We start from the raw sequence: 20,842 nt of genomic DNA, 5'->3' as shown, positions 1-20,842 counted from the left end.
TTACTAATGCCAGGCCCCGCAGTGAGCCTCAATGCACCTGCGCAAACCAGGACAGGAACACCCACAAGACAAAGAACACCCGTAGTTATACACCTGTTCACCGACTGGACTCTTGCGCGCACGCACCCCACGCTCCCTTAGCTCCGCCCCCTCGTGCGTGCCGACACCTCCTTCCGTCCAACTTCGGTTTCCTCTGCGAGGAGCCCCGCCCTCTTCCGGGACCAGACGTCATCATTCTCGCTTCCCGGTAACTAAGGTGATGAGGGGGACTTCCCTCTGAAGGGAGCGGGCGTCTTATTGGACGGCGGCGAGCTCCTGAGGCGCCCCAGTTGCGCCTAGAAAACAGTTCTGTAGGCGCCTGTGTTCCGTGCGGCAGAAGGGTTTAGTGTTGAACGTGGAAAAACGTGTATTCTGAGGAACTGTGATTTTGAGGCGTGAAGCGTGTATGGCTTGCCCTGTTTCAGTATGGCGGCGCAGCCTGTCTGAGTGTCTTCCTTCCTCTCTCCCGCCCCCAGGCTTTGTTTGATTGGCTAGCGGACGGCGCCGTGGAGTGACGCGCAAGGGTGCTGACCAATCGGCTTAGAGCTGAGGTGGACTTGGTGGTGGGAGCCGGAGCCCGGCTTTTAGCAGCTGTGGTTGCGGAAGGCTGCGGCCAGGTGAGCTCCCCGGGCCAGGTGAGCGGGCAGGACAGGTGATGAGAGGCCGAGAGCTGGGATAAGAGTCTCTGCTGAGGGCGGGTGGGTTACTCCTGGGGCGAGGCCTTTTCCCAGCAGGTGGAGGAACTGAGGGGATCGGTGACCCAAGAGTTTGTTGAGAGTGGCGCGGTCCCCGCCAGCTGGGGCGGTGGGCCTGCTTTTGGCGCAGAATCCCTCGGACTCGAGGGAGGGGGCCCGGAAGGATCCACCGTCCATTTTAAAGTTGAGGAACTCGAGAATTAGTTTAAATGATTTACGCTTCGTAACGGAGTCGGAGCTAAGAACCCAGGTCTTCGGACTCCTTGCTTAGCCTTAGCTGCGTCCTGAGAAGTCATGCCCTTAAGGTGGAATGAATGGTACAGATTTTTTTTTTTTTTTTACAGATACATATACAGGATCTTAATGCACTGTTGGCTCATGCACACAGTTTTGCATGTAGTTTCAAAGGATTTAATGACCTTGTGAAGTTCCTTGTTGGCTGTGAGCCAGAGTTAAGAATCCATGCTGTTGAAAGAGTGAGGGGAAGAGAGGCAGTGGGAAATGGACAGTGCAGGTTTTAATATGTAGATGCTTGGGGACATAGGACGGAGATATAGTACCTATTAGTAAGGAAATGTTTTGAGAAGGAAAATGGTCACTTAATGAAAGCTGCTGAGGTGCTTGCTGAGAGTGCTTTCATTCCCACCTAAATTACCTTTTGCTGCCCAGGAAGCTGTGGAAGTGTTTCTGTGTATATAGTGCCTCAGTTTCCCACTTTTGCCAGAAATAACATATGCCTCGGGTTTAATTGGAACAGACATTTGGAATTTCTACGATCAATTTTGTGTGTAGCAGAGTAATCGGTTCATTCACATTTATAAGCTGTATATTGTTTTCTTTGTCCGAATTATTAACAGTATGGTACATCTTAAAATAATTGGAGACAGTCATTATTTAGCATTGCATAAGTGAGCACTCGAGGCCACTTATATAATAGATTCCTTAATTTGCCTTTTTTCCCATTGTTGAGCTTTTTGTTCCCTTGAATCCTGCCTAATAGCTGAACTGTACGTTAGCCTAGATTTTAGTATGTGAACAGGATATATAGAGCACTCGGGAATTGGCATTATCTGGGTTTGGAAAATGTAGTTAATCTGAATGGCTGTTAAAGTTGGAATCTTTCAAGGCATGAGCATAAGTGACCGTGGTGAGAGGATAGGTGCTGCTGAGGTGTGTATGTAGTGTAGTAGTCCGCTGGCCTTTAATTCCGGTGATCCCAAGAAGTACTTTGGGTAAGAACTGGGGGCTGTTCACTCCATGAATAGCATTTGAGCATCAGTATCTAGGTCTTTTCTTTGTAGTTAATAATGGAAAGAGGGAAAAGGGCACAAAACCAAGATCACTTGGAATGTAAATTTTAATACAAGTTTTACTGAAATAGAATCAAGAGGAAAGGGGGTCAGGGAGGAAGGTAGCCAGCTTCTGAAACAGGGCTTGAACACGGGGTTGAAATCTGCTTGGCTGAAGTGATAATGTGCTGTTTGAGGAGATTTAAATGATTCTTACTCAACTGCATGCAGCTTAGAGATGAACAAGTGATTGTAAACCTCCCGCCCCTTTTATTTTTTTTAAGTGCTAGAAACAGGGATTTGAGAAAGGAAAAGGAAAGTAGCCGTAAAGTTAACTGACCCTTGGGGATCAGAGAGAAGTGAGACGTTGACATCCTCCAGTGACAAGTTCTTCTAGACTTAAGTGTTTAAAGAATGTTGTGTTAGGTCATCATCTTTTTTTTTGAAGTTCAGTTGGGAATTTCACATACAATTAAGGGTTTATCTGTAGTTTTTGTTTTAGACGATGGCCACATACCTGGAGTTCATTCAGCAGAATGAAGAACACGATGGTGTGCGTTTTAGTTGGAATGTGTGGCCTTCCAGCAGACTCGAGGCTACAAGAATGGTTGTTCCCCTTGCTTGTCTTCTCACTCCTTTAAAAGAACGTCCAGACCTGCCTCCCGTACAGTATGAACCAGTGCTCTGCAGCAGGCCAACTTGCAAAGCCATTCTCAATCCACTTTGGTATGAACTCTTAAAAACCAGTAAAAAGGATAGCTACAATAAATTCTGACGTTTACGTGATTCTCATAAAAGTGATTCATTTGGGCAAGATGTCAGATCTAAGATGAGTAGTGAATAGTGAGATACTTAGGTAATGAGTGCTTCTGGGAATCCCTCTGGCCTGATAACTCCAAATAGAATTAGAACTTATGGGGTGAGGTGGAGGGAAAGGATTGGTTGTTGTTTTTCCCTTCTGGTTTGCAGTTTATTTTTGGTTTAACCACTCATTTTATTGGTGTCTTTAAAGCTTTTTCCAGAAAAATCCAAATGCTTTAGACAGTTCTGTCACACCTACCTGGTATGGTGATCCCGTATGGCAGGAAGGAATAACAGGCAGAAGAAATTTGAGCTCTTAAAAGATATTATTGTTAAGTGTAACTTTTTTTTGCACCTGGAATAGTGACCTGTGATCACTCTTGTAAATGTGGGTACTCTTTGAAAGAATTTGTAAACAAATGAAGAGTGTCATAAATACTCTTTAAAAGATAAAATTTTTATATAAGGAAACTTTTTTTTACTTCATTCTCCTTGCTTTTACTTGATGTGCCCATGTATAAGATGCTGCTGCTCTTTTAAAATAATAGCCCCTGATGTTAATTTTCTAAACGTAGAAAGCAGGGGGCAAGCAAGAAATTTCAGGAAGTGTATCAACCCAGAAGCATTCCTACCCAGCTTCTTCAAGTGAACTAAGTGTGGTTCAAATCTGAGGAGTTTTTCCTGTGTGAAATGTACTTTTTAGTACTAAGATTTAGTAGTTTTACATATCCGAAAAGTAAAAATGTTAGGAAAATCATAAAGACTGTTTAGATAACGGGGCCATAGAAAGTAGCGAATAAATTTAATAGCTCATGAACTTCTAAATATTATCTAGGAAGTCAGAAAAGAGAAAAAAGGGTTTAGTAGCCATTCATTGTTGCTGCTTGAAGGAGCCTTTCTGTGTCCTTAGCCAGAACTCGAGCTGCAGAGAAGGTGTTGCGTGCCTTCATCCACTGATGCACCCACATAGGAACACACATCTCTGAGATTAACTGAAGTTGAAGTTTACACGTAAATGTTTTCTAGCTTAAAACACGTTATTGACCAGAGACGTATTAATGCCAGAGGTGTTTGTTTCTACAAAAATCCCCTGCTCAGAACTGTGTTAAAACTGAAAATAGTACCTGGATGTAATACTTTGTCTTTCTCACAGTCAGGTTGATTATCGAGCAAAGCTTTGGGCCTGTAATTTCTGTTTCCAGAGAAATCAGGTATGTGAATATAATTATTTTAAAAGTATTCCCTGTGTTTCAGTTCGTTGTCCTACGGTGAAAAAATTGAGGTGAATTTGGGTCTCCCCTGGTAATATTGAACATTGAACGTCCATGATTTTTCTTTGAAATGGTCATTCCATTTCTTTATATGAGTCTTTGTCGTTTGCTGTGGAGAGGACATAGAATTCCTTTTTTTTTTTTTTTTTCTAAGTACGCTCTTTATAAGCACTGAGTATGTTACCCTAGAAAACAGATGAGGTGTTTTTTATTACATTTGACTTTATTTTAATTGGATACTGTATTTTCATTTTCTGACCCTTCTAACTTTTAGGGTCAAATATCAGTATTTATCTTATTTTGATTTAAGCATTTTTAAGCTATTGAGCTAAGAGCTCCCAAATGATGAGAGAGAATTCTCTTTGACATGAACTGTGCCTATGAAGGAAATATTCTAAAAGTGGATTATGATAAGTATTATACAGTTCTATGTGCATTTACTAAAAATCACTGAATTGTGCATTTAAAATGAGTGAATTTTATGGTATATAAACTGTACCTTGGTAAAGCAGTTAGCAAATAATTGATTATGCTCATCATAATATGTACTGTTCTAGTAGATCTTAAGATACTAATAATCTACTTATTCTTAAATTGATCATAATTATGAGTCTCATGCTCAGTGCACACTGAGTCCAGTGATAAAGGACCAGCCTGCAGTTGCTAACTGAGTATAAGCTTGAGAATTAGAAGCAGGTACTATTCAGTATTTTTTTTTTTTTTTAATTCATTTATTTTCGCCATGCCGGGTCTTAGCTGAGGCACATGAGAGCTTCATTGCAACATTCAGAATCTTTAATTGCAGCATATGGGATCTAGTTCCCTGACCAGGGATCAAACCCAGGCCTCCTACATTGGAAACATGGAGTCTTAGCCACTGGATCACCAGGGAAGTCCCACCATTCAGGATTCCATGGGCGATTCAGAAGTTTATGCAAGTCTTAAAAACATTCCTACACCCTATTACACTCAGAATTGATGTCCGTTTAATTTTATTAATTGTGAAAATTCTTCTGGATCAAAAAGACAGTATCAAGAGAGTAAAAGCCAGCTCATACAGTGGGTGAAAGTATTTGCAAATCGTATGTCTAAGGGATTAATGTGTAGAATATTTAAGAACTCGTAATAGTCAACAATAGGGAAGCCCAATTCAGAAATGTCCAAAGGACTTGAAGAGATAGTTTCTCCAAAGATGATAGATGGATGGCCAATAAGCACATAAAAAGGTGCTCATCGTCACTAATCATTAGTGATGTTAACCAAATGATGCAACATTCCCACCTCTGGATAAATATCCAAAAGAATGGAAAACAGGGTCTTGTAGATACACACTCCTATTCAGTTCAGTTCAGTTCAGTCGCTCAGCTGTGTCAGACTCTTTGCACACCAGGCCTCGCTGTCCATCACCATCTCGCGGAGTTCACTCAGACTCACGTCCATCGAGTCAGTGATGCCATCCAGCCATCTCATCCTCTGTCGTCCCCTTCTCCTCCTGCCCCCAACCCCTCCCAGCATCAGAGTCTTTTCCAATGAGTCAACTCTTCGCATGAGGTGGCCAAAGTATTGGAGTTTCAGCTTTAGCATCATTCCTTCCAAAGAAATCCCAGGACTGATCTCCTTCGGAATGGACTGGTTTTATCTCCTTGCAGTCCAAGGGACTCTCAAGAGTCTTCTCCAACACCACAGTTCAAAAGCATCAATTCTTCGGCGCTTAGCTTTCTTCACAGTCCAACTCTCACATCCATACATGACCACAGGAAAAACCATAGCCTTGACTAGACGGACCTTAGTCAGCCAAGTAATGTCTCTGCTTTTGAATATGCTATCTAGGTTGGTCATAACTTTTCTTCCAAGGAGTAAACGTCTTTTAATTTCATGGCTGCAATCACCATCTGCAGTGATTTTGGAGCCCAAAAAAATAAAGTCTGCCACTGTTTCCACTGTTTCCCCATCTATTTCCCATGAAGTGATGGGACTGGATGACATGATCTTTGTTTTCTGAATGTTGAGCTTTAAGCCACCTTTTCACTCTCCACTTTCACTTTCATCAAGAGGCTTTTTAGTTCCTCTTCACTTTCTGCCTTAAGAGTGGTGTCATCTGCATATCTGAGGTTATTGATATTTCTCCCGGCAATCTTGATTCCAGCTTGTGTTTCTTCCAGTCCAGCGTTTCTCATGATGTACTCTGCATAGAAGTTAAATAAACAGGGTGACAATATACAGCCTTGACGTACTCCTTTTCCTATTTGGAACCAGTCTGTTCCATATCCAGTTCTAACTGCTGCTTCCTGACCTGCATACAGATTTCTCAAGAGGCAGGTCAGGTGGTCTGGTATTCCCATCTCTTTCAGAATTTTTCACAGTTTATTGTGATCCACATAGTCAAAGGCTTTGACATAGTCAATAAAGCAGAAATAGATGTTTTTCTGGAACTCTTGCTTTTTCCATGATCCAGCGGGTGTTGGCAATTTGATCTCTGGTTCCTTTGCCTTTTCTAAAACCAGCTTGAACATCAGGAAGTTCACGGTTCACGTATTGCTGAAGCCTGGCTTGGAGAATTTTGAGCATTACTTTACTAGCGTGTGAGATGAGTGCAGTTGTGTGGTAGTTTGAGCATTCTTTGGCATTGCCTTTCTTTGGAATTGGAATGAAAACTGACCTTTTCCAGTCCCGTGGCCACTGCTGAGTTTTCCAGATTTGCTGGCATATTGAGTGCAGCACTTTCACAGCATCATCTTTCAGGATTTGAAACAGCTCAACTGGAATTCCATCACCTCCACTAGCTTTGTTCGTAGTGATGCTTTCCAAGGCCCACTTGACTTCACATTCCAGGATGTCTGACTCTAGATGAGTGATCACACCATCGTGATTATCTGGGTTGTGAAGATCTTTTTTGTACAGTTCTTCTGTGTATTCTTGCCACCTCTTCTTAATATCTTCTGCTTCTGTTAGGTCCAGACCATTTCTGTCCTTTATCGAGCCCATCTTTGCATGAAATATTCCCTTGGTATCCCTAATTTTCTTGAAGAGATCTCTAGTCTTTTCCATTCTGTTGTTTTCCTCTATTTCTTTGCATTGATCACTGAAGAAGGCTTTCTTAATCTCTTCTTGCTATTCTTTGGAACTCTGCATTCAGATGCTTTTATCTTTCCTTTTCTCTTTGGCTTTTCACCTCTCTTCTTTTCACAGCTATTTGTAAGGCCTCCCCAGACAGCCATTTTGCTTTTTTGCATTTCTTCCATGGGGATGGTCTTGATCTCGGTCTCCTGTACAATGTCACAAACCTCATTCCATAGTTCATCAGGCACTCTATCAGATCTAGGCCCTTAAATCTATTTCTCACTTCCACTGTATAATCATAAGGGATTTGATTTAGGTCATACCTGAATGGTCTAGTGGTTTTCCCTGCTTTCTTCAATTTAAGTCTGAATTTGGTAATAAGGAATTAATGATCTGAGCCACAGTCAGCTCCTGGTCTTGTTTTTGTTGACTGTATAGAGCTTCTCCATCTTTGGCTGCAAAGAATATAATCAGTCTGATTTCGGTGTTGACCATCTGGTGATGTCCATGTGTAGAGTCTTCTCTTGTGTTGTTGTAAGAGGGTGTTTGCTATGACCAGTGCATTTTCTTGTCAAAACTTCGTTAGTCTTTGCCCTGCTTCATTCCAAGGCCAAATTTGCCTGTTACTCCAGGTGTTTCTTGACTTCCTGCTTTTGCACTCCAGTCCCCTATAATGAAAAGGACATCTTTTTTGAGTCATAGCAGTATTATTCACAGTAGCCAAACATTTCACCTGACTTCAGTATCTGCTGCCAGATGAATAGGTGAGCAAGTGTCCTGTATTCAGTGAAATAGTAATCAGCCTTAAGATGCAAGGATGCTCTGACTTAACGCTACAATGTAGTTGAGCTTTACTGATATTACTGAGTGAAATAAGCCAGTCCTAAAAAGACAAACCCTGGGATTTCTTTGGAAGGAATGATGCTAAAGCTGAAGCTCCAGTACTTTGCCCACCTCATGCGAAGAGTTGACTCATTGGAAAAGCCTCTGATGCTGGGAGGGATTGGGGCCAGGAGGAGAAGGGGACTACTGAGGATGAGGTGGCTGGATGGCATCATGGACTCGATGGACTTGAGTCTGAGTGAACTCTGCGAGATGGTGATGGACAGGGAGGCCTGGCGTGCTGCGATTCTTGGGGTTGCAAAGAGTCGGACACGACTGAGCCACTGAACTGAACTGAAAAAGACAAACATATATGTTCCCCCTTAAATGATGTACTTGGAGTAATGGAGAAGTGGATGCCAGGAGCTGGATGAGGATGAAGTGGAGATTGTTTAACAGGTTCAGAGTTTCAGTTTTACAAGATGAGAGAAGTTCTGGGGATGGATGTTGGAGGTGGTTGCACAATGTTATAAGTGTATTTAAGACCTCTGAACCAGACACTCAAAAAGATGGTAAAATTGGTATATACGGCATCATACCTCAATTTTTAACTTGGGGGGAAAGGAAAAGCAACATGTAAGCTACTAATCTAAAATGTTTTCAAAGAAAAAAGAAGACACCTATGACATTACGTTAAGCATCAAAAGGCAGGTTGCAAAATTGTGCATACAAGATGATCTCAGCTGTGCTTAAGAACAAGTGTGGAAGCTGAGATGTTGACAGAGGCTGCCTCCAAGTGGTGGGAGTGTGTGTGGGTTTGTGTGTGATGGGGGAGTTGTTTCTTTTTTCTTATATTTTTCTTGTTCAGTCGCTCAGTCATGTACAACTTTTTCAACCCCGTGGGCTGTAGCCTGCCAGGCTCCTCTGTCCATGAAATTTCTTGTACTTGCCAGGTTTTCTACAATGAACATGTATTACTTTATTGATCACAGCTAGAATAATAAACCTAAATAAAAGCTTTAGATTCCACATAGATAATTGATAAGACAGCTAAAATCTCAGCCCTTCATTTATAGGCAACAATTAGGAAACGGTTTTTAATAGTGTGTGTTTTAATTATTTAGAAGTTACAACATATCCGAAAACTGCATTTAAAATAAAGTTCCTGTGTGATATAGGGCAGTGTTAATAGATTTTTGTATTTTAGTAACATGTTCTAGGTTTTACACTTTCAGAATAAATACGTGGTCATCAAACTGTTCCTATTTTTATGAATGGAAGATAAGAGACATAGTGTAACTGTCAGCCCTCATGAAACATTGCTCTGTCTTGTTCTCTCCAGTTTCCTCCAGCTTACGCAGGCATATCTGAGGTGAACCAGCCTGCTGAATTGATGCCCCAGTTTTCTACAATTGAGTACGTGATACAGGTAATTGTCACGTGTTTCGGGAGCAGTGTTAAGTATTGAGTTTCTTTTGAAATACTCTCTCTTCTGTGTCTCTTGCCCATATGGACGATTTACAGCTGCAAGGCCCGCGGGATCCGTGACTGCTCAGTGTATGGGCACAGACGTGTCCCTGGCCCTTGGTTCTGGCTTTTCCTCTGGCTGGAGTTCTCTCCCTGTATCTGCATTGCTCCCTCCCTCCCCTCCAGCTTTTTGCTCACATGTTCTTTCTTTTTTTCTTTTGAAATCCAAAATGTTATTAATAAGGCTGCCCTAGCCTCCCAGTTACTGGTGGAGCTCCACCCCAACCCCGCCCCACCTGCACAATCCTGCCCCTCTTCTCGGTTCTCAAAAGTTAGCTCCTCAGGCAGATAGGGATCTCTGGCCTTTTGGTCTGCTGATGTATGGCAGGACCTAGAGCAAGGCCTGGCATTCAAAATGGGGAATAAATTGTTGGATACAAATAGTCTGCATCCAGTTGGTTTTGATAAAACCTGCCTTTTAATGAGGTAAGTAGAAGTTTGTTTTGATGTTGTTATCCCTGACAAGTGTAAATAAAGAGTTGTTATTTAATACATACCTGTTTTGTTTTAAAAAGAGCAGGTCACATCTGTCTGTACACTAACTGTTAAGCCATTTTTCTCCACATCCAGCGAGGCGCCCCATCCCCTCTGATCTTCCTGTATGTGGTAGACACGTGTCTGGAGGATGATGACCTCCAAGCACTCAAGGAGTCCCTGCAGATGTCCCTGAGCCTACTCCCTCCGGATGCACTGGTGGGTTTGATCACCTTTGGGAGGATGGTACAGGTTCACGAACTCAGCTGCGAGGGCATCTCCAAGAGTTACGTCTTCCGGGGTACGAAGGACCTTACTGCCAAGCAGATCCAGGTCAGTGTGCAGCTTGTCCTCAGGCAGGAGCAGGGATAGTTCTTAAAGTTTCATTAAGAAAAAGGAAAAAAATAGGAGCCATTCTCTTGTCGTGTTATGAGAAATGCATCTTTTTGGTTTGTGTAGGACATGCTGGGCCTAACCAAGCCTGCGATGCCGGTGCAGCCAGTGCGCCCGGCTCAGCCGCAGGAGCGCCCATCCGTGTCCAGCAGGTGAGCCTGGCCCCTTGGGTGGGGAGTGGGGGGGTGCGGTGAGAGGGCTTTGTATTTTATTTTTAAAGAGGAAAAAAGATTAAGCCTAATCAATATTTAATGTTTAATAATAAGCTAAATACATCAGTGTATGTTTAAAATTTATAACCTATATAAATATATACATACACATATATGCTGGGGCAGTTTTACTCTGGATGCTTTTCCTTTTAGAGTTGTATCACCATAGAGGTTTTGAGAGCACTGCGCACAGTCATTCCCCTCTCCTTAGACACATGGCTGTTGTCCTTTTTTTCTTTTTTAAATTTTGGCAGCACTGCAGCTTTCGGGACTTCGGTTCCCCAACCAGGAATTGAACCTGGGCCGCAACAGTGAAAGCCCATAATCCTAACCACTAGGCCACTAGGGAACTTTCCCCATTTTGTAAAGCTGGGGACACTGAAAAGGCTTCTGTTGAGTGTCCTGAGACAAACCTGAGTCTGGGCACTTAGTTCATGTGGCCTGCTGCACTCCTAGAACGGCCAAAGGCTGGGTTAACAGTCGGTCAACATAAGGTGATGGTTACAGCCTCTTCTTTAAGAAACTGGTGTTTCCCTGATGACTTGAAGTGTTTAAGAGAAACATTGAGAGAGTCTTCAGAACGATCGATGAAGGTTGTCCCTGCTTGTGAACGTTAAGTGAACTGAGTTCCTGTTAGGCATGTCTTTAGGATTGTTGTTGTTGTTTTTTTTGGCCACTTAAACTTTAATTAAACTGATTTGCTCCTGTTGGAAATTGATTTTCTTTCCACACTAAATGTGCAAATTATTATATGTTAGGCTTTAAGAGATTGTCCTGTATAAAATTGCTTTGAGTTTTTTGTGTTTGTAGTTAGAGACAACTTTGAAGAAAAAAAAAAACCGCAAGTTTTTTCTACTCTGATACGCATTTTGAAGAGGAGTAGCTATGTGTTGCGTAGGCCAAGGACGAGAGTACTTTATTAACTCAGACTTGACATGTCCATTCAAAATCATGCAGGTTTCTGCAGCCCATTCACAAGATTGACATGAACCTCACTGATCTCCTTGGGGAACTACAGAGGGACCCGTGGCCTGTAACTCAGGGAAAGAGGCCTTTGCGATCCACTGGTGTTGCCTTGTCTATTGCTGTAGGCCTGTTGGAGGTAACTCAGAATTTACTGCCCCGCCCCCAAACCTTGCAAGCTTGATGGCAGAAGGTGTGTTCCTTGGCCTTGTCTGAAAAATCAGCTGTGACCCCAATCAGCTGGCTGTGTTAGTTTATCAGAACGTACTTCAGTGATTATTATTGTCCACACTAAAGGAGCCCTCAGTGTTTTGAAAATTACAAAAAGTTTTCTTGAGAAACACAAGACCATTAGGGCAGTGGGATCACAGTAAATTAATAAAAGCTCTCCAGAGCATCAGCCTGAAAGTGAGAAGCTGCTTGTCCATAGTGTCGTCTGCTCTTTGCTGCAGTGTCCTCAGTGTTCACAGCAGTTCACGACAGCCGAGGGAACGTGTATTTGCAGCATCTATGTGGGAAGTATGCTTGGGGCGGGCTGTGTCTCTAACATGCTGCCACTCACTGTCACAGGGCACTTTTCCAAACACGGGAGCCAGGATCATGCTGTTCACTGGGGGACCCCCCACCCAGGGACCTGGCATGGTGGTTGGAGATGAATTAAAGGTTCCTATTCGTTCCTGGCATGACATTGAGAAAGACAATGCCCGCTTCATGAAAAAGGCAACCAAGGTAGGTGCTCCTAGCCATGGGCTGTAAGTGTAGTCACCCAGGGTGGGGCTTCGGCTGCTCAGGAGCAACCTCTGCTCTGCACAGGCCATGCTCTGTGGCAGGCGAGCTGCTTTTGCTGAGATGACCTGCCAGATCTCGCTGACATTAAATATCTGCCCCAGTTCTGAGACCTTGGTTAGAGTGGATGTGATCAAACGGGACATGGGGACAGTTTCATTTATGACATCCATATAAAAAAAGTGTAGCTTCCAATCTCAAAATACTTTGAGGATACCAAATGGGCGATGTCCCTGTTCCATGAAGATGGTTTTTCTCTCTCTGCAGCACTATGAGATGCTTGCGAACCGCACTGCTGCAAACGGTCACTGCATTGATATTTACGCCTGTGCCCTTGATCAGACTGGACTCCTGGAGATGAAGTGTTGCCCAAATCTTACTGGGTATGTGGACAGTGAGCCCCTGAGTAAAGTGAGAGTGGTGGTTCTAAGGAAAGAGAAATGAGGGGTGGAACCATGAGGAGTGCCCAGGCTGGCTCACAGGAGCATTCGTTTGGCTCCGTGCTGCAGTTTCTGGGCTGGGGAGGGTGGTGCACATCTCAGAGGAAGAAGCTATGATCGGAAGGAGGTCAGGTCCCTAGGAACCTGTCATTTCAGAGGAACTTCATTTCTTAGAGTTGTTCAGACATCTAGGCAAGATGGCAAGCATGAAATGTGTGGCCTTTAGCACTTCCTTGTGAGAAGAGTAGGGAATAGGTCTGAATGCTGGAGAAACTAGGAGTCCTTCCCCTTGCCTAGCAGCCACACTTCCTGACAGCCTGGAGGGTGCAGTGAGGGGTGGGTTGAGAGCACAAGTCCTCACCTCGAGTGGATGGCATTGTGGAGGCATGGTCTTCAAAGCAGGATGAGGCCCAACCAGCTGTCTCAGGGCTCCATGGGCCTGATTAGAAATGTGACCTCCTGAATCAGAGGCTGAGGCTCCAGCCTGGCGGTCGATTTTAACAAACTCTCTGGGGATTTTGGTGAGATCCACAGGCATGCAGTGCTGGTCTGAAACTGCTGCACGTCAGAGTCACCCGCAAACATTAAAAGCTACTCTTGGTTTGAGTCCTGTTCCTAAAGTCAGATTTAATTAGCATCAGTGTATTTAAAATTGCTGAGCGTTTCTGATGTGCAGGGTTTGGGAACCCCTGCGTGTTCCAGGTATGGCTGAGCACATGCAGCTGATGATTGTATCATTTTTGTTTTAAATTTTTAATTGAATTAATTAAGATTCCACAAGGAATTGCAAACATAGTACAAAGAGATCTGTCCGTACTTTTCATCCAGCAGTTCCCAATGGTTCAGTTCAGCTGCTCAGTTGTGTCCACTCTTTGTGACCCCATGGACTGTAGCAGCCAGGCCTTCCTGTCCATCACCAACTCCCGGAGTTCACCCAAACTCATGTCCATTGAGTCGGTGATGCCATCCAACCATCTCATCCTCTGTCGTCCCCTTCTCCCGCCTTCAATCTTTCCCAGCATTAGGGTCTTTTCCAATGAGTCAGTTCTTTGCATCAGGTGGCCAAAGTATCGGAGTTTCAGCTTCAACATCAGTCCTTCCGATGAATACGCAGGACTGATCTCCTTTAGAATGGACTGGTTGGATCTCCTTGTAGTCCAACGGACTCTCAAAAATCTTCTCCAACTCCACAGTTCAAAAGCATCAATTTTTTGGCACTCAGCTTTCTTTATAGTCCAACTCTCACATCCATACATGCCTACTGGAAAAGCCATAGCCTTGACTAGATGGACCTTTGTTGGCAAAGTAATGTCTCTGCTTTTGAATATGCTATCTAGGTTGGTCATAACTTTCCTTCCAAGGAGTAAGCGTCTTTTAATTGCATGGCTGCAGTCACCATCTGCAGTGATTTTGGAGCCCAGTGGTGGCATCTTACATAAATACAGCACAATGTCACAACTGGGAAACTTGACTTAGTCTATACAGTTAACTCCATTATGGACTGGACCTGGCTCTCACCAGTGTTTACATGCACTCATTTTTAAAATCTCTGTGTATGTCTAGTTCTGTGAGGTATTTGTCATCTCTTGTAGGTTTATATAACTGTCATAGTGACCAAGATACAAGCGCTGTTCTAAATAATTCTGTTTCATGTTTTAAAAATAGTGTCTTTCCTGAGTACAGCTTGAACTGACTGTTACCATTAGCAAGCAGTATATTTTCAGTAGCACCTTTATAGACAGGCTTGCTTTTTACTTTCTTCTCTAAATTAATTGTTTGTCAATACCCAGGAAGCCTCTGAATGGCTGTCAGTCATCCTAAAGGTTCACTTTCTTTTTCGTTTTTTCTTCCTAGAGGCTACATGGTGATGGGAGATTCTTTCAACACTTCTCTCTTCAAGCAGACATTCCAAAGAATTTTCAGTAAAGATTTTAATGGCAATTTCCGAATGGCCTTTGGTGCTACTTTGGAAGTAAAGGTACAATAGATTTCTAAAGATTTAATGGAAGAACAGTGTTCCAGCTTATTTAGTAGTTGGCCTTGGAGAAACCTCACCCCGTAGGACACTTAAAGATAAGAAGTTCCCAGCAAAATAATCCCACTATCCCTGGTCGCTTTGCTTCTCAAGAATGAACTGTGTATTTATCAGTGTTTGAAACACAGAATTGTCTGCTCTCCCTGCAGGTTCTGCCCTGCCCTAGGACAGCAGGCCGTAGATTATGGGTGGTAGGCTGAGCACCCACTCAGCCCCTGATTCGTGCATAACACCTGCCTGTAGACCGACCAGAGTGCTCTTAAATAGGGCGGCATCATGAGTATGGCCTTTTATTTTCCATGCAGGGACTGTAGACCTATACCCTTGATCCTGAGTCACTGAGAAAACAGTCAAAGTGACCATTAGAAAATACGATGGTAAATATTACTTTGCGAATTGGCAATAATGAGTAAATCATCTGGGTTAAACTTCAAACAGCATCATCAAATGTTTGAGGTTTATTTAAATAGATGAAGAATGGACTTTGCTGAAATGAATTCAGATTTAAAAATCCAAGTATGTTGGCCTTGTTATTAATGTTCTGTTCGGTTCACAGAAGCCATGGAGAACCGTGTGTACCAGCTTTTGTGTACTAGAATCCCTGTAGGGTTTTCTCTGGGTGAAGTGATAGCCCTCCCGTTTCTTCCTCTAAGTTTTAGTTGTGTCCTTTGTAAGAGGGTGGTTCTTAACTGTGTGCTCTTCTATAATTCTGTCTCAGACCTCAAGGGAGCTGAAGGTTGCGGGAGCCATCGGACCCTGTGTGTCTCTGAATGTGAAAGGACCGTGTGTGTCAGAAAACGTAAGAAAAACTTCATCACCTTTCCCTCCTCTGTCCCAGATTTGACCGCTTAGATGGGTTGAAGCTGGATGACCTTTTGTTGTGTTACCTGTTGGCTTGTGTCTGTGCAGAGGGGTGGAGGGGTAGTGTCATCTCTGTCTTTCCGTCCATCCATCTAAATGGTCAGAGAGGAGGAAGCTGAAGCTCGCAGAGGTTCAGTGTCCTGCTCAGGGTCAGAGGTGACAGAGGAGCCAGGCCCAGGTCCTCCCTACTTGCTACTCCTGCTTGCGTGGTTGCGCCAGAGAACCACCAGGCGTTCCATTCCATGGAGCACAGCCCTTTAGAGATAAACTCATGTGCTTATTGCCCTTGGAAGGGCTGCCTTTGTCTCACTTCTCAGAGACGTGCAGACGTTGGTGTTTCTCGAGTGTGCAGAAAACACGGTTCAGTCCTTACCAGGTGGGGAGGTGGTCTTGCTGGTGGCCCACTTCCTCTTCTCACACTTCAGCTACCAAGGGTGCGCCAGCGGTCCAGTGAGGCCTGTCCAGGCTGGCTCTGGGCAGGGTGATGATGCTTATGCCCTTCCCCACCGTCGTCTTCAACTTGAGGGTGGACAGGAGGGCTGGGTGTGGACTCGGGGAGGGTGGTCAGGACAAGGTACTTCACAGATCCAGGACTCAGCTTCTCTGTTGGGGAATAAAGGAAATGATGGGACCTGCTGTATAGCACTATCGGGAGGATTTAGCAAGCAGCCCAGGGCAAGCACCAGGGATGCCCACACTAGATTTCACCCTTCACATCAGAGTTCTGTCCTCAGCAATGAATGTTTCACTAGTGACTACCTAGAGCGAGTTTGAAGTTGTAGAGGCAAGATAATTTGCAAGAATTTTCCTGTAACCCTCTGGGTGAGGTGGGTTGCTGCCCCAAGCACCTCTGATGAGTCCTCATCATCCCCAAGTACTAAGGGACTTGTATCCCTGTTTCTCAATGGGGCCTTGGGAGGCTTCCTTGTTCCTAAATATTCCCCATAGGCTTAGAATCTGCCTCAGAAGATGTTGTCGATTAGTTCAGGCTGATGAGCTGCTCTGGGGTCCAGCAGGGATCAGCCATGACACTTGTTGATGGGGATGGAGGAGGCAACGGTGAGGGCAGTACAGTTTTCAGATGCACTGGGAGGTTTGAGAAGAGCGTGATGAATCCTGTTTCCCCACCATTTAGGGTCATCAATCCTGGACATTTTGTCAGGATTATTGCTCTGTCCTCTCGTTGGCCACATTTGAGTTACCTATCTGATATCCTCTATTTGCCATATTCGCTATCCTATTTTGCCTTTGAAAACACATTGCAAATGTCTTGAGTCCCATGTTTCAGTGTGCAGCTTCTGAAGACAAGGCTATTCTCAAGTCTAGGAAAGCAGTTTCCTGATACCATCTAACACACGGTCACGTTCTTTCCCTGCTGTCTCTTCAAGTGCCCTTGCAGCTGTTCTTCCCTCTAACCAGCATTGCATCTGGGATTATGTATCCTCAGTCTTCTAAGATCTAGAATGGACTTCTGTCATTTTGTTTATGCTGTCTAGCTCGTTTTGTTTGATGACATCTGTTGAAGAGACGGAGCCAAGTGGCAGCATCTTCTGTCTTTGAGTGTCATGAGGTTTCCATGTGTCTGTTTTCTCATTTGACTTGTTTTCTGTCGTAAATTTGCTGTGAAGTGGAGGCTGGATGGATGATTAGATGCAGTGAAACCCTTTTGGGCCCACACTTCCTGAGTGATCTGTGTGCCTGCAGCTGAGCTGTGGGGAGGCGATACTGCTCATGCCTCAGGTACAGGGGCCGTTTCCTTTTTGCCTCAGCGGGAAACCTGTAGAATGAGATGAAAGCACAACACAAGTGTCTTGTTTGCCAGCACCCTTTCCCCTGATGGCATGAGGTTATCCTTCCATAACCCTGCTTTTCAGTGTATTTGAATCTCAATAAAACGGTGACTCCTAGTTCCATCTTTCCGTTTTCTTCTGATCAAGGCAGGGTAAATGCTTGCTTAAGGAGTTTGTGTATTAGTGAGAAGTCCTTGTGGGGCTCTGGATGGTTTGTGACCACGCTTGGCGGCTGGTGCTGTAGGGAAGGAACAAAAATTGTCCTTTTTCCTCTGCCCATGTCAGTTTCATTGTTCAGGACCTGACAAAATAACAGCTTAACAACAGGCAAACAAGCAAGTTTGTTAATGTGTGCATCGCACATATACACAGCACGTACGTGCCTAGTGATGGGTAACTGCAAGGGGTGGTTAGGACTTGGGAGTATGTTGCTTCTTAACAGAAGAGCAATAAATCTGTAGGAGAGAGAAAACACGAGGAAAGGGACTTTGGATCCTGAGGAGTGGCAGATGGAGGAAACGTAGATAGACGGGGAAACTCATGAAAAAGGAGGGTTTTTTAAGCACAAGTCATTACACATTCTTCCACGCCACCTCTGGGCTGATGAGCATCTAGCATGTCCTTGGTTGTTACTTCAGAAGCTCCTGCCTTCTTGGCAGGAGGATGGAGAGTTTTTTTATGTCTGCTTTTAAAAAATGACCTTCAGTTTAATCCTTAGGCCAGCGTGTCATGTTTTGGGTGGCAGTATTCTGAACCACGTGGACCTGAAACTTGAATGAATTTCACTTATTAAAAATGGAGTTGGACAGTGTAGAGAGAGATTGGAGAGAAGGGTTAACAAGTCCAGAAAAGGAGGTGGGCAGGCCCCTGTTACTTCCTTGCCCTCATTCCTGGGGGCGGCCTCACTGCGTAGCAGGAGTTAAAGGGAAGGCGAACACCCAGACCTCTGTCCATCTTGCAGTTTTCTCAGGAAAGTCTCATGAAGCACAAGGAGCTGTGGCCTGATTTCACTGTGACTCTTCCCTCTCCTGCCTGAGCATCACCTTCCTCAGATGCTGATTCTGTTCCTTGGGGATGCAAGCTCCTGGCTCGGCCCCATAGAGACTGGACTGATGTCAGCTGTCCTCAGCTGACCCTATACACCGCGGGTGGATTCAGAGAAATGTGAGAGGTGTCATGACTCTCTCAATGCGCAGTTGTGTTGCTCTCCAAGGATGGTTTTCCGTATTCTAGTGAGGTGTTGAATGTATGTCTCAGACCCTGGTTCATGGTTCTAGGTGTATGCTACCTGTAGCTTTTCTTCTCGATGTTATGCTTAAAGCTGTGGTACTCTTCACACTTAAGTGAACTTCTTATCACTGGGGAGCCGTTCAGCTGTTCAACATAAAGTAGCCTTCACACATCTAAAATCTCAGTTCTCTTACCAAGAATTTATACTTAGCTTTTGCATAAAGGAATTGGGTTAAGAATTAATATTTGACAGCTCAAGTACTGTAATTATTTCTTAGTCTAGTAACAGTGGGTGAAGCACACAAATCTTTCCAGCTAAGCAGGTGGTTCTTTTCTCTTCTAGTGTTTACTTCTTCCCTGTCCCTGACTTGATCCTCATCCTCTCAGTTGAGGTCAGTGTTCTGCCCTATGTGTGTCTGTGTAGAGATACGTCTCAGTGATGTAATGAAAACTGATCAGAGTGCCCATTTGAAAAGCCTGATTTTAAAGCAGTGTAATAGGTGTTATGGCAGAAAGTGAAGAGGAACTAAAAAGCCTCTTGATGAAAGTGAAAGAGGAGAGTGAAAAAGTTGGCTTAGAGCTCAACATTCAGAAAACGAAGATCATGGCATCCAGTCCCATCACTTCATGGGAAATAGATGGGGAAACAGTGGAAACAGTGTCAGACTTTATTTTTTTGGGCTGCAAAATCACTGCAGATGGTGATTGCAGCCATGAAATTAAAAGATGCTTACTCCTTGGAAGAAAAGTTATGACCAACCTAGATAGCATAGTCAAAAGCAGAGACATTACTTTGCCGACTAAGATCCATCTAGTCAAGGCTGTGGTTTTTCCAGTAGTCATGTATGGATGTGAGAGTTGGACTGTGAAGAAAGCTAAGCGCCAAAGAATTGATGCTTTTGAACTGTGGTGTTGGAGAAGACTCTTGAGAGTCCCTTGGACTGCAAGGAGATCCAACCAGTCCATTCTAAAGGAGATCAGTCCTGGGATTTCTTTGGAAGGAATGATGCTAAAGCTGAAACTCCAATACTTTGGCCACCTCATGCGAAGAGTTGACTCATTGGAAAAGACTGATGCTGGGAGGGATTGGGGGCAGGAGGAGAAGGGGACGACAGAGGATGAGATGGCTGGATGGCATCACCAACTCGATGGACGTGAGTCTGAGTGAACTCCGGGAATTGGTGATGGACAGAGAGGCCTGGCATGCTGTGATTCATGGGGTTGCAAAGAGTCAGACATGACTGAGCGACTGAACTGAATAGGTGTTAAACTTTATTTTGGCTTGTAATTTTACTTTTTTAGTGAAATTTAGATTTTCTTTATTTTTTGGCTGTGCTGCGCAGATGTGGGATCTTAGTTCCTTGACCTGGGATTTGAACTTGTGCCCCCCTGCAGTGGAAGCTCAGAGTTCCTTGCCACTGGACTGCCAGGGAATGCCCGAAATTCAGGCTTTCGTTTGGAGTGAGATAGTCTAAGGGGCCTGTCCTTCTCAGAGTCAGTACCTGTCATTAGCAGTTAATCACTGGAGTATCTTTTTTGTCTTAATTCTTTTTAATTCCTCCTCTTATCCCTAGGAGCTTGGTGTCGGTGGCACGAGCCAGTGGAAAATCTGTGGCCTGGATCCCACGATGACGCTCGGCATCTACTTTGAAGTAGTCAACCAGGTGGGCTGGATTTCTTCATGAATAGTCATGTCTCCACGTTGTGTTTTCTGATTTATTACAGACCAGTGGCCTTTGGTTTCTCTCTCCAGAAGCTGATGCTACTTTGGGCTTGTGTTGGGCCTGATACCATTCTGGCATCATCTTTTTTATTTTTTCTGGGGTTTGGTCAGAGTCAGACAGGAGATTGCCCTTGTCACTTTATTGAACTGATAAGGTCATCAGAAGAGGACTGGCTTTTATCAGCCGTCATAATGTTGGTGAATTTCTGAATGTGTCAGTTTTTCTCCAGTATTTCACTGTTTTAAACTCAGACATACAGAAGAATGAGTAGAATTGTACAGTGGATACCCCAGTAGCCACCGCTGAGGTTCTGAATTAACATCATGTCTAGCCTTCCCTCAGTTCCTTCTGTTTGGCTGGACTCTGAAGCAGGTTGCAGTCATCAGTGTCTTTCCTCCCTGAACCCCTCAGCATGCATATCATTAAGTCG

At 44.1% G+C, this 20,842-nt stretch overlaps 1 protein-coding gene across 4 annotated transcripts in view; it reads left to right on the top strand.

Annotated features, from left to right (window-relative positions):
* The first annotated feature begins 233 nt into the window (after positions 1–233).
* The window catches only part of SEC23B (SEC23 homolog B, COPII coat complex component), a 38,399-nt gene continuing 17,790 nt past the window's right edge, over positions 234–20,842 (top strand). The window contains exons 1-12 of one of the 4 annotated variants that reach the window (XM_040247978.1): positions 234–656; positions 2,514–2,749; positions 3,978–4,035; positions 9,320–9,406; positions 10,075–10,311; positions 10,438–10,523; positions 11,541–11,685; positions 12,117–12,275; positions 12,600–12,715; positions 14,627–14,750; positions 15,526–15,606; positions 20,263–20,352. In XM_040247978.1, the coding sequence (XP_040103912.1) occupies positions 2,529–2,749; positions 3,978–4,035; positions 9,320–9,406; positions 10,075–10,311; positions 10,438–10,523; positions 11,541–11,685; positions 12,117–12,275; positions 12,600–12,715; positions 14,627–14,750; positions 15,526–15,606; positions 20,263–20,352 (1,404 nt within the window). In that variant the 5' untranslated portion in view covers positions 234–656; positions 2,514–2,528. Of the gene's footprint in view, positions 675–2,513; positions 2,750–3,977; positions 4,036–9,319; positions 9,407–10,074; positions 10,312–10,437; positions 10,524–11,540; positions 11,686–12,116; positions 12,276–12,599; positions 12,716–14,626; positions 14,751–15,525; positions 15,607–20,262; positions 20,353–20,842 lie in introns of all 4 variants that reach the window. The other 3 variants (XM_040247981.1, XM_040247980.1, XM_040247979.1) reach the window with 3 other exon arrangements.

Source organism: Oryx dammah, unplaced genomic scaffold (genome assembly GCF_014754425.2).
Source record: "Oryx dammah isolate SB20612 unplaced genomic scaffold, SCBI_Odam_1.1 HiC_scaffold_10, whole genome shotgun sequence".
Classification (NCBI taxonomy): domain Eukaryota; kingdom Metazoa; phylum Chordata; class Mammalia; order Artiodactyla; family Bovidae; genus Oryx; species Oryx dammah.
The sequence above is the reverse complement of the archived record's forward strand: the minus strand, read 5'-3'. Positions and strand labels throughout refer to the sequence as shown.